This window comes from Ascaphus truei, chromosome 4 (assembly GCF_040206685.1).
Source record: "Ascaphus truei isolate aAscTru1 chromosome 4, aAscTru1.hap1, whole genome shotgun sequence".
NCBI classification, from domain to species: Eukaryota; Metazoa; Chordata; class Amphibia; order Anura; family Ascaphidae; genus Ascaphus; species Ascaphus truei.
The window spans coordinates 400382121-400396109 of NC_134486.1; the positions used below are offsets into that span (position 1 = coordinate 400382121).

General features: G+C 46.2%; 1 protein-coding gene across 8 annotated transcripts in view; it reads right to left on the reverse strand.

The window, feature by feature from the left end:
- NCOA1 (nuclear receptor coactivator 1) overlaps nt 1–13989 on the reverse strand; it is a 446052-nt gene that overhangs the window by 145716 nt on the left and 286347 nt on the right. For all 8 annotated transcript variants that reach the window (XM_075598641.1, XM_075598642.1, XM_075598643.1 and 5 more), the window contains one exon: nt 12517–12616. In XM_075598641.1, the coding sequence (XP_075454756.1) occupies nt 12517–12599 (83 nt within the window). In that variant the 5' untranslated portion in view covers nt 12600–12616. The remainder of the gene's footprint in view (nt 1–12516; nt 12617–13989) is intronic.

Genomic DNA, 13989 nt, shown 5'->3' on the forward strand with positions numbered 1-13989 from the left:
CCGGCCACATGTATCTTGTCGCTGCTGCAGGGAAGCCCAATAGATAGGTACGCTTTCCCAGTAGTTTACAGTGGTAGTGCATCAGTGGAAGACGCGACGCGGTGTGCGCGGCCTACGGTCTGAAACCAGACCCAGACATCTATTATCAGAGACACTATTATAGGGACACACTCCAGCGGGAGATCCCTCCAGAGGCGGGTGCCTGAGGATCCGATCGGTGTGGAACCACGTTGCGGCCCAGCGAACCATCAGCCAAGGCGGCCTGGTCTGGCCAAAGACCAGGAAGGTATCACTTCTATGTGCACCAACAGCCATACACACAGTGGGTAGTGCTACTCCACACGAACACTAAAAGTGTGGGCCTAGACTCTGGGCTCCATCGGGGTGGCGTTGTGGTGTGGGTATACCTTGTGGGGCCTGTATGGTATTGGGTTAGGCTGTGCGTACTGCTATAGTATAAGGTTAAGTGTTGTCAGTAAAGACAAGTTGTTATACCACCGTGTGTGTATTTATTCTTTACTGTGTGGGTTCCTGGGAAGGGGCTATCCTGCAACGCGAGGATCCTTCTCAGGTGGAGGCGCTGTAAACCAGGAGAGAGGACAACCCCAGACTTCCAGCAGCGGAGGCTTAGGCCTCCCGTTAGCCATGCAGGTAACGGCAGCACAGGTGGTTTCCCTTACCTACAAAGAAAGGGGGCTACATACATACATATATTTACATATATACACACAGTGTATATATGTATCCACACAGACAGACAGGCAGACAGACAGACACAGACAGATACAGACAGACAGACACAGACAGACACAGTGTGTGTGTGAGTGAGTGAGTATATATACATATAACCCCCTGTATCTGCTATCAGCACAGGACATGGCTCCTTTAAGAATTACATTCCACTGGACCATGTGACTGTGCTTAGCCAGTGGAATGACAGTTGGGAAGGGAGCTGAGGGAGTGAGGGTGTGCAGGCCCATCCTGCACAGAGAGGCCATGCAGGACCCCTAAGAGAGAGGGAACTGCAGAGAGAGAGAGAGTTGTCCCACTGGACCAGAGCATGCTGCAGAGACCAGAACCTGACAGTGCAGAGGGAAGCAGGCAGGCAGTGGCTACTACAGAGAGATTAGGGAGAACAGCTGTGCAGGAATTACACCAGGTTGGAGTGGCTGAGCTAACCCACAAATGATATAAACTGCAGTTATATTGCCATCACAGTTGGATCTTTGTGAAGCACCAGGCCTGCAACACACACAGTTTATGAGCTCCAACGATTGTGCTAGCACACCAGGATCTACAGGCCAGTACCCCATGATTGGCAGGCCGGACAGAGATAAAAGTTATTATTTGTTTGCGCAGCGTTCACACTGTTGGTATCGTTTAAGTATATATATGTGTATGGAGTGAGTTTGAGATTAAGAGTCACTGTACTGATTCATATGAGATATGTAATACCACAAATTATAGCTATATGAGTATATAGATATATCTATATCTCAGCACATTGCTGCTTTAACACCACAGCTCCACGTTCTTGCTGATAAGGAAGGGCAGACATGGCAGGCGAGTAAGGATTAAAGTGGTGACCTTTCACAGAACACCTACTGAACGCAGGCTGCATTAGGCTCATCTTCATCAGGCAGCTGACAGAGAATTGATGCGTGTAATCATATCGCAGGCAGGTAAATGGCTCAGCATTAATACCAATAGACTTTCAGGCGGCTGGATTTCCAGCTCCTGCTAATTGCTGGGACTGGCTGGCTGCTGTATACACAGGGGATCAACCTCAGGCTTCTTGTGTTACACACATCAGAGAAATCCAAGCTACTCGCATTTTGCTGCACCTGTACAAGTGACCCAGATCCATACACCCTGCAGCAACCGGCTTCCATTAATGCTGCAGTGGTTGAACTGGGCCGAGGGCTACAGCAGGGGTGCTCAACACCAGTCCCCAAGCCCCCCTCAGTAGGTCAGGTTTTCAGGATATCTCAGCTTCAGCACAGGTGGCTCTATCAGTCAACGACTGAGCCTCTGATTGAGCCACCTGTGCTGAAGCAGGGACTGATTGAGCCACCTGTGCTGAAGCTGGGCTATCCTGAAATCCTGACCTGTTGGGGTAGGTGGGGGCTTGAGTACTGGAGTTGAGTACCGTTGCATTAGGGGTTACCTGGTCTCATGCGCTTTGCCATTAGGCGCCAGCACTTGGAAAGCTAGTAATCACATTGAAAGGAAGAGACGCTGTTGCATGGCTAGCCGCTATCTGGGTTCATTAACCTTTACCAGAGATCTCTACTGTTTATAAGGGACACCCCATCGCTTCCCACGTACAGCTGGCAAATGGAGGCATAGCCTCCACCCACCCCTCTCCCCCCCCTCACCGAAACGTGGGGGTTCACCATGTTCATACTATTTATTTAAGATGACTAAAAATGCAAGTTGGCAGACATCCTCAGTGGCGTGTTTCTCTGCTTTCACTTCCCCCAAACTTCTACTTCTGTGGCTAAGTGGGACTGCACCTTTAGCTTTCCATCCAGGGCAGTAGGAGATGGTGACCGCCCTGTGCATTAGGTGCCGTTAGTGACAAGATAACGGGATGTCACCGCTCGGCAGTGTCAGTGGCTGCACCCGAGTGCTAAATGGTCAGGTCATCTGAGCCTTGATCTGTCACATGGTGGCTATGACCGCACATACTGTACATGTGACATCCCATATGCCAGCTGCAATCCAGCTCTCACGTTCAGTTACTCACATGATACTGTATGCACGAGCGGCCGGATCCTTCCCTGCTGTGCTGCAGGCTCAGGGGGGTTATAGTTATAGACAGGGGTTTTAAAGATAGATTTATAGATATAGATAGGAGATTTATAGATAGGAGAATAATAGATAGGTGATTAATAGATATAGATATGAGATTTATAGATCGGGGATGTATAGTTACAGATAGGGGATTTATAGTTATACTGTAGATAGGGATTTATATTTATAGATAGGAGATTTATAGTTATACTGTAGATAGGGATTTATACAGGCATACCCCGCATTAACGTACGCAATGGGACCGGAGCATGTATGTAAAGCGAAAATGTACTTAAAGTGAAGCACTACCTTTTTCCCACATATCGATGCATGTACTGTACAGCAATCGTCATATACGTGCATAACTAATGTAATAAACGCATGTGTAACAGGCTCTATAGTCTCCCCGCTTGCGCACAGCTTCGGTACAGGTAGGGAGCCGGTATTGCAGTTCAGTACCTGCTGACATGCGCATGCGCGAGCTGCCGTTTGCCTATTGAGCGAGATGTACTTACTCGCGAGTGTACTTAAAGTGAGTGTCCTTAAACCGGGGTATGCCTGTAGTTATAGATAGGGATTTATAGTTATAGATAGGAGATTTATAGTTATAGATAGGAGATTTATAGTTATAGATAGGAGATTTATAGTTATAGATAGGAGATTTATAGTTATAGATAGGAGATTTATAGTTATAGGAGATTTATAGTTATAGATAGGAGATTTATAGTTATAGATAGGAGATTTATAGTTGTAGATCAGAGATTTCTAGTTAGGGGATTTATTGATATAGATAGGAGATTCTGATTTTACGTTGGTGACAAGATAACGGGATGTCACCGCCAAATAAAAGAGCGCTAATAAATTCCAAATTCAAATGCGTGTTCATTTCTCTCCCATTGTTAACATTCAGAATCACCCATTTATTATTGAATGAAAAAAACAGTGTGAGGAGAAGGAGGAATTCAAAATAAACGCAGATATTACAAGTTAATAAACAGGAATACACACTTATAGATAATCCTTTCCCTGTGCAGTCAGCGGTTAAATAAGGGGGAGGATAAGAGAGAGGTAGCAATCCCACACTAACATTCATTTACAAAATGTGTGTCCTCTAAACACTTATACCAGTCTGAATTGTGTTTAGTTTAAGCCAGGTACTTAAAGCAGCAAAGTAATCACAGGATTGAAGCACGGGGTCTCTGGAGCTGAACCGTGATAATTCCAGCACCAGGGACCCCCTGCTACCAGAGATACTTAGCTCCATAGCGGTGCCGGCATCTCTGCAGACAGAAAAACTGTGTGCCTCACATAATGGCGGTGTTTAAATGTCATGCGTCACGTGGGCCAATAGGAAGCTGTGACGTCATCCGGTGCGGCTTCTTATTGGCCCGCGTGACCAGGACATTTAACCTGAAAAGAGATACCGGCATCGCCTATGGAGGTATCTCTGGAAACAGTGGGTCCCCAGGAGCTGAAATTAACGCGGTTCAGCTCTGGAGACCCCCTGCTTCAATCCTGTAATAATAATAATAATAAAAAGTTCAGACCCGTATTGCTGCTTTAAATACGTGGCTGAAAAGGAGCAATCCAAGCAATTTTTTTAATACCAGATTGTAGCAGGGGGTCTCCGGAGTTGGAACTGCAGTCTAAATCCCCATGTCACATGGGCCAATAGGAAGCCGCACCGGATGATGTCACGGCTTCCTATTAGCCCGCAGGGCCCGGGAGCGCTGAAAAGCAGTCATATAGTGAACCCTGGAGTGGTTACCGGCACCCCCTCGGAGGCGCAAAAAAACTGCAGGAGACACCGGCACCCTCTTCGGAGGTAGGATGACCAGATATCTCGCTTTAGCCATTGGCCGCGCATGCGCGATCGACACTTGCCGACCACGAAGGCACAATCGGTGTCTGCCGGTCGCTCACGCGCAATCGGCGCGCTCCGATCACGCATGCGCATGAGGAACTGGCAAACACTGATAGCGCATGCGCATGAGGAACTGGCAAACACCGATCGTGCATGAGGAACTGGCAAACACCGATCACGCATGCGCATGAGGAACTGGCAAACACCGATCGCACATGCGCAGTCGGCAAGTGACGATCGTGCATGCGTCACATTTGTCCGGCTTCTTGACGGTACAAATATGGTCTCCCTATCCGGGAAGCAGGAGGTCCCCGCAGCTGAAATGAATGGGGTTCAGCTCCGGAGACCCCCTGCTTCAATTCTGCATTGAAAAATATATATATATAAAACAGAACAGCTTGGATTGTCAATAAACTAAACACAATTCATGTAAGTGTATATAGTGTACACACATTTTGTAAAAATAAATAAAAATGAACCCGCCTTGCTGCTGTAAGAACGAGTTGCATAAAAGAGACAGTGACGTGGCCTCCGGATCTGTGGCTATCCAACAGCTAGTAATGTAAAACATATACACAAGGAAAAATAAAACTCGCACCAAGAAAGATTCATTTTCTCCTCTCAATCAAAATAAGCCCACAATGCTTTATAAGCAAGTACAGCGAGAGCATGGCAAGAGCTCACTGGGTGAGCAGACCTGTTGCTGTGACAACTCTCACCCTGTATAAGACAGTCGTCATCGAGACAGTAACATAGAGACGCCTACTACTCTAATACTTTGTTACGGCTGAGGCTGCTGTAAAGGTGAAGAGAGAGTGAGAGAGAGTGAGAGAGAGAGTGTGAGAGAGAGAAAGAGTGAGAGAGTGAGAGAGAGAGTGAGAGAGAAAGAGTGAGAGAGAAAGAGTGAGAGAGAAAGAGTGAGAGAGAGAGAAAGAGTGAGAGAGAGAAAGAGTGAGAGAGAGAGAGAGAGAGAAAGTGAGAGTGAGAGTGTGAGAGAGAGAAAGAGTGAGAGTGAGAGTGAGAGAGAGAGAGAGAGAGAGAAAGAGAGAGAGAGAGAGAGAGAGAGAGAGAGAGAGAGAAAGAGTGTGAGAGAGAGAGAGTGAGAGAGTGAGATCACTGTTAAGCTATGTCTCATAGTGATCACATGGGCAGCAATGCCCATGGAGAGACTGCTCCTTTTGGGTAAAATGATTCTACGATCTTCAAAATATACACATTGTGGAGCTTCCGTAGTGATATATAGATATATACACACATACATACATATATATGTGGCCAGCCATTAGGGCTCTAATGGGTTAATTCCTAAGCACAAGGGGCTAGTGTTTCCTTATAGGATCTGGCCTATCTCAGCTAGGTGGAGGGCGTGTGTTAATACCTGCCAGAGTTTGGCATGGATCGGTGCTGGGGGGAGGGTCCCCGGAATGGGACGTTTGGTGACGGCCAAAGCACTGCCAGCGTTATGCCACCGGGATACGTCCCCGGAGGGCAGCTCGCCGCTGGACATTTCACCGCACACCCGAACCGGAAAGCCAGGTCTTCCGTGCCCGACCGCCCTCAGCAACAAGCCAGGTCTGATAAGTGCATGTTTAAATGTCCCATGCGGGACCGCTACACTGCCTGGACCGGCTGCTCCGATGCGCCATCTTTAAATGTCCTGTGTGGGACACGTCGGAATGGCCGATCTAGGTAATCTACACCGGTGTAGTGGTCCTGCACCGGACATTTAAACATGCACTTATCAGACCTGGCTTGTCGTAGTAGGTGGGTGCGTGTGGCCCACATCGCGTCCAAATGTCCCGGCGGCGACATGTCCGAGGGTGGAACGCCTGCTGCGTTATGGCCACGGCCAAACATCCTAGACTGTCTCCTACTCCTCATTTCCTCCGGCTACGTTGCGTTGTCGTGACATCGCCGCGTCACAAGGGGAAGATGCCAGAGATGAGGAGCTTACAGCTCTGGAGAGAAAGTAAGAGGCCCGCGTTCTTCCCCCGGCAGCCAGGTTAAATGTTGTAGGGAAGAGCGCAGTGCCTCTGTAAGCAGGGTGCTCGGTGCAATGACACCTATGCACTGATTATCCAGAGTTCAGGAACTCTGCAAAAAATTGTACAAGAACACAGATAAAAAAAAACATAATCAAGCAGATGAAGAGCGAGATGAAACCAACCACTGATGTACTGTACCATGCGTCCTCCCGAGAGAAGTAGCAGCTATGGCAATAAAATCAATTAAGAATGAAAAGGACCCGAGGGAAGATGGAATAAGTATGGAAATCTTGAATGAAGAAGAGGAAGTAGGAGAGAGAATCCTTGCCAAGCTCTTTACATGTTGCTTGAAGAAAATGATCATGCCAGAATATTGGATCAATAATGTACAGTAGTCAGGGCCAGTACACGGGTATTTGGCGCTCTAGGCAAACCTTCAGTCGATACCCCCCCCCCCCCCCCCGCCCAAAAAAAATCCACAAAAATGTTGGAATCTTTTGTGTTGGTTGGACCTGCCCTGGCCCGACACAATCCTCTCTCTCTCACCCCCGCACCCTCTACTCCTCTCTCCCACCTCCACCCATCTATCGCCTCTCCCCCACCTCCACCCCTATCCCTCTCTCACCTCCCCCCATCCCTCTCTCACCTCCCTCTCCTCCATTTCTACACCCACCCCTCCCATTTTTACACGCCCCTTCATTTTTTACCTCCCCCCCCTTCCGCCCCCGTTTTTATACCCCTCTTACCCTGAATAGTAGCAGGGAGAAGAGTGGAGCATGGCAGCAGCATGGGACACATGCAAAACAGAGGAAAACAGCCTGCTCCGCTTCTAGCCTCCTGCCCCTCCACCACCCCCCAAAATGTGTCGCACTAGGTGACCGCCTAGCTCGCCTCAATGGGTGAACCGGCCTTGACAGTACAGTAGTTATCCTCAGCCAGAAGAAAGGAGACAAAAAGATCAAAAACTAGAGACCAAATCAGTCTACTTCCAATCACCTCGTGCTTCATCCAATATGACTAATTATTTAGTACATTACTATGTATTTTATCTATATTCTTTCTTCATAAGTACGGGTCATTTAGTGCAATCCTTTGGCCACAACATTTTAAGACTGCGACCATGTCACGTTAAACCAATTTCGGCAGGTCCTACGCTACCAATATTATACTGTCGTGTATTTCTCCCAGTACATAGAGAGAAGAGGAAACAGCACAACACTGCAGCTGTAGCATGGGGTGAGACACAAATCGCCTGCAAGATTTGTATGAAGATACTCACTAGCTGCAATAGATCCTGGACATTTCCCAGCCTCGAGAACAAGTGGGACTTTGCAGTGGACTCAACACCATGAGCCACTTCCATCTTGTACAAGTAATGGCTTAAATCTACCAGTCAGCGTCTTGCATTACAGATAAAAGCATTCGATTCTGTGCACACCTCAGCCGTTTCAAATGCATTAAGCGTACCTTGATATTATAAGTAACATTTACCAGAAGGACACATTAACCATTAGATTACATGAGGATACAAGCAAGATAAACAGACATACAAAGAATAATAGTGTAAGGTCCAAAGCATAGCAATCATTGAAAAAGGAGACTTACATATACATGGGGGTCTTATTTAATGCCCCGTATTTAATGATACTTTGGATCCCATCAGAATCTCTCACATGCGCACCCCCCTTTGTAGCCCAACACTACTGTACATTCTAAGCAGCTGGTGACACCTCTAATTGGAAGTCCAAGTTCATTGTAGGTGGTATACAGAAGATTCCAAGACTTCACAGGCCATTTATAAGTAAGATCCTTTCTATCACCCTAATGTTTCAGCCTCTTTGCTGCCAGTGGAAACAAGCAGGAAGAAAGTATTGAAATCCAGCGTTTCCTGCCCCCTCCATGCCAGAGGACAAATATGCACACTAGTTGATGGAGAAGAGCGGCTATCCGGCATATTCCCACAACATTTTTTTTTTTTTTTACATAAAACCAATATTAACTATTTTGAGATACTTACTTTTTTTTTTTTTTTAAGGTATCCATCACTAGAACTGGACAATGTTTGGGGGGGAGATGGGTGGCTGATGGACCGCGGCTGCTTAAGAATGTCTCTCGGAAGCAGAGTTGTCAATCACCGCTCTGCTTCAAGACTTTGGGGTGCAAGGCGGTGATCTTGCCCTGTGGTAGAAGAGTGGCTTCCTGCACTGGACCAGCAACTAAGCAGTTCCCAACGCATGTGGCTAAGCAGAATTGCACTTCTAACAAAGCTGCAGATTCATCGAGCGCAGGTATGAATTCGCACACGCTATCTGGCATTTAACTCTTATTCAAGTTAAAAGGTGTCGAAGCAGTCTCGGGGGTGCCATCTGTCATAACTGGTCTAACTTAGTAGTAGAACAAACCAGAAAACTGTATGTGGAATGTATCCGAGTTCTTATTTACCCAGACTCCTCCTTGACATCTAATGAACAATTACATGGATGGACTGCATCACTTGTATCTCCTCTGTTCAAACACAGCGATTAGCAACTAATGTGATTGTTTTAGGTATACACTCTCAACTGCAACACTACATAATAAGGCTCTAAAACATATATAAGCCTAGACTGACGTACCTGAAGCAGTTTTTAAATATTGTGATCTATTTATGAACAATAGATAAAAGGCATCATACTTATTTTTTATCATTATTATTCTTTTTTTTTCCAATTAAAACAGGAAACATAATGGCTACTAACCTACAGAAGTTGACATCCGATCAATTTTAGCATTTTGCAACCTGCTCTGGCATTTCAAAGGTTAATGTGTGAATCTAAAATCTTCTAAAAACAAACCCCTAGAAAAAGTAAGTATTACTCCCGTCAGCTCCAACATGAACTCTGGCATCGCGAAATCATGGCATAGCGTTGCCAGAAACCGCGAGAAACCAGTGGCATAGGCGGAGAGATGGGGGGACGCGGGGATAGGGACAGGATACAGGTAAGAGAGAATTGGGGAGAGGGGGACAGGACAAAGAGGGAGGTATCCCTTCTATTTGTTTGCTATAGCTAAAAACAAGACGCTGGTTCATATGTATAGGGTGACCAGATGTCCCGGGTCAGCCGGGACTGGCCCAATTTTTAGACCTCTGTCCTGACTTTTTGGGGTGCTGTCCCAGTTTTCTATCTCGCTGGCCGTGCATGCGGGATCGGCACTCGCCGACTGCTCATGCGATCAGTGTTTCCCAGTCACTTATACGCATGCGTGATCAGCGTTTCCCGGTCACTCATACGCATGCGTGATCAGCGTTTCCCGGTCACTCATACGCATGCGTGACCAGCAAGCTCCGAACGCGCATGAGCGACCAGCAAACGACGATCGTGTATGCGCATCCGGCAAACGCTCTTCGTGCATGTGCAGTCGGTGCTCACCATTCCCGCATGTGTGACATTTGTCTCGTTTTTATGGCCGGGACAAATATGGTAACCCTACATACTGTATGTATCAAGGTAAAAGTGGAGCAATTCTGGGGCAAACACACTGCACCAGAGTCTCAAAGTAAAAAAAAAAAACAACAACCTTGAAATCAATAGGACTTGGGTTTTTCAATATATTTGTTGCAGTGTATTTTGCTGTAATTGCATTACTTATACCTCTGTTTCTGTTCCTCCACCTGCCTACTTACTGTTCCTGGTGATACACAAGTCCTGGCAGAGAGACAGCTGGAGGCCAGCCAGCCTCACTCACTTGGATGGAGCCTCACTCACTGGGAGGCAGCCTCACCACTTGCACTACAATGCAATCTTACACTTTATACGTATTCTCAATAAAACGGCATTGTAGTACAAAGCAACCACCTGCTCCCTCCTGTAATCCTGCTGGCTATGCAGCTGCCGTACTCACAATACATAAAAAAAAATAGACAAAGGACACAAAACATGTGAAAGAAATAAAATGTCATTTATTGGAATATCAAAATGATAAAAATCGATATTTCTGACCAGCAGGATCCTTCATCAGGACAATGTTAAAAGACATGTATGTGGATGTGTACACATTCGATAGCACCTATTGTCTTTCATTTTTTTTTATATATATATAAAAAATTTAAAGCAGGAATCGTGCCTTTTTTTTTTTTTTTTTTTACACTTATGGGATTGAAGCAGGGGGTCTAAGTAGCTGAACTGTGTCAATTTCAGCTCTGGGGACCCCTGATTCCCGAGATATTTACCTCTATAGGGGTGCCGGTAGCAGATCTGGCTGGGCTGTGTGGTGCTATAGAAATGGCGGCTTTAAAGCTCCACCATCACGTGGGCCAATAGGAAGCCGTGACATCATCCCTTGCTGCTTCCTATTGGCCATGTGACCAGGAGCTTTCAACCTGCGGAGCCGATACCGGCACCTCTTATGGGGGGGGGGGGGGGGGGGGGGAAGTATCTCGGGAAGCAGAGGGATTCCGGAGCTGAAATTAATGGGGATCGGCTCCGGAGACCCCCTGCTATCCATCTATTAAAAAATACTTGTAATGCTTTAGGTGTGCAAACAAGACTCTCTCACAGTGCCAAGTCTCCGGGTCACCCACTATAATTAAGCAGATCCTCCTTTGTAGAGGCCTCTTCTCTACATGTGTCCTGGGCCTATAATTACCTGTTCGCGGTACTAGGCATATTAAAGCAGCAAAACATGTTTTCTTTTAAATAAACCAGTTCTGTAGTATTAGATGTTTTCTTTTATTCAACTCACAATGCCATTTTTAATGCGTTTTAAAGCACCTTGTGATCTCTATTGCAGGTTTTAGCACCCCAGCAGTGCATGATGTTTGCAACACTTTCTATTTGTGATAACACGTTGCCAATGTTCTCAGCAGTTTGAGCTGCAAACGGTAACAATAGATAATGTTATGTAGTAATATAAGGATACATTGTAGCTGCTGAGTTACACTGACTGATTGAAATTGAAAGGCGGCCATTATGTTAGGCACACCATCAAGATTTTTAAAGATTTATAACAAAAGCACCAAACAATTGCCAGCTTAGGTAAGAATGTAGACTTACACATGGTCGGATACATATAAGAACAGAAAAAAAGGGGACTGTAGTATTGCTGCTTTTTAAGCACAACTACATACACGGTGGTTCAAAACTAAATTAATAATTGCAGAAAAAGTCTACATTAAAAAAAAGGTGCAATTCTACATAGCCGGACAGAAAACTATAAAGGAGTTATTAGTCCAGTTGACTTCCCTAAAAAAATAAATCTACCCATGGCAATAGCAAAGATTTCTCTGTTTTCGTGTAACTGGGGACATTAATTACACATTGCTTGTTGTTGTAGGGGCCTGTGAATGGACGTTTGTCAGTCAAATGTTTTCTTTACCCTTATCTCACTCTGTCTGCATCAGAGAGCCAATAAAAGGTAAGGGTAAGAGAAAAGATGGGGGCTGTGTTCTCTCTTCCTGACATCCGCCAAAATATGTGACCGGAGGAAATCAAACCTCCCAAGACTCAGCTCACCCCGGTATAGGTGTCAGATTTGGGTGAAAAGGCACCAGTCCCCCCAAGAAGAGACCCTGGGAGGCGGTTACGCTGCTCCCCGGAGGCATTGCTTCTTTAAGATCCCACAAATAACAAGGAAATGACCAGGCTGGGATCTGCGCTTCCCCTTTATCCATTCAATTGCGATCATTGTCTCCCGTCTTTATCACTTATTTTGTAGGTACAATTGACCTTGTATACAGAAGCGGCGTACAGAACATGTGACATACAGGAGTGTAGCTGTGCTCAGGGCAATTAGAAGCAGCACCGCTGTTATTGCTAGGAGGACAGGGTTTTGTCCCAGGCTAAGAATGACGCTACGACACAATAAAAGGAGGTGAAAGAAAAACACACTCACTTCTGCAGCGGATCACATGGCGAAGCTTTTCTCTTGCGGTCCTGGTTGGCAGGATCTGTGGAACTGTCCCCAAGGCCACTCATTTTGACCTATTTCACACCTGCACGGAGAAGAGAAAGGAAGGTCAATTACCTGAAGATGGCCAGATTCCGGGGCTCCGCCTGGCACTGGGAACCCATGTGGCTACATCTGCAAGGGTTGGGCGTGTATCCAATGGAGAGTCAGCAGAAGTTATTTTAACAAATGCACTCAACGAAAATAAGACAAGATGTTATTTGACAGCTGTCAACAACCTTTGCTGGGGTGCAGCAATATGAGAAGGGGTCATGCTTGCCCCTCAGTGGTGTAATCTTATCTATGTGGGATTGTGTACATTAGAGAGCTACCTGACTCCCTGAAAACACGAAGGCCGCTTATGGTTCCAGCGTCAGTGGATTGCCTAGAGATTGAGAAGTCTCCCGCGGTCAGCAGAGTGACAATGATCCATGTTGGGCTTTGTTGCTAACCCAGCAGCAAATAGGAGTAGACCCCAGGACCAGATCAATAATACACTGTTCGCCTGGAGTTAGTTGGCATGTACTGTAAGCCTTGGAGTAGCCAACGGCCAAATGGTTCTATTCCACCAGGGATCTGTAACCCTAACGTTACGGCTGTTTTTTCCCCAAGGAACGATCCCACTGGGACTTCAGATATGTAAAACGGAAAGAAAAAGTTTCTAAATACTATTGCATGGGTAAAAGCAGAACAAGGTGCAAATGGGGTGTGATGTCCATTTACCAAGTTACAAAAGCAGTAACAATGACTAGTGCAGGGGTGGGCAACTCCAGTCCTCAAGGGCCACCAACAGGTCAGCTTTTCAGGATATCCCTGCTTTAGCACAGAAGGGTCAATCAAAGGCTCAGACTGAGCCGTTGATTGACCCACCCGTGCTTTAGCAGGTACTGATTGGTCCACCTGTGCTGAAGCAAAGATATCCTGAAAACCTGACCTGTTGGTGGCCCTTGAGGGCTGGAGTTGGCCACCCCTGCACTAGTGAAATTAAAAAACCGGTTGTTAAACAAAATGCTAACAATTTGGGAAAGAACATAGGAGGCCCTTAAATCTTTTGCTTGATTGGCAGAAAGATGCAGAAAGGGAACAAATGTCAGATCCAAAAACCATTTATAACCCATTTTCATACGACTCCCCGCTCTGCTTTAAACGATGCTAAAGTGACCGTGGAGGGAGATATACCTAGGGACACTTTGCCTATTATTCTGCACTCAGAAAGGACTGCCCCAGCTGCTGAAAATATAACTTTTGCAAATAAAAACGTTATCAATTACATGAGAACTCTGTTAAAAGCAAAGGAACCCCCCCCCCCCCCCTATATGAACATGTAATACTGTTCCCTGGACCTCTGGAAGGCAGGGTACGGGACGAGGAAAGAGCTGTAGCCCAGCGGGATAAAGGGGATTCATGGGAAAGAAAATG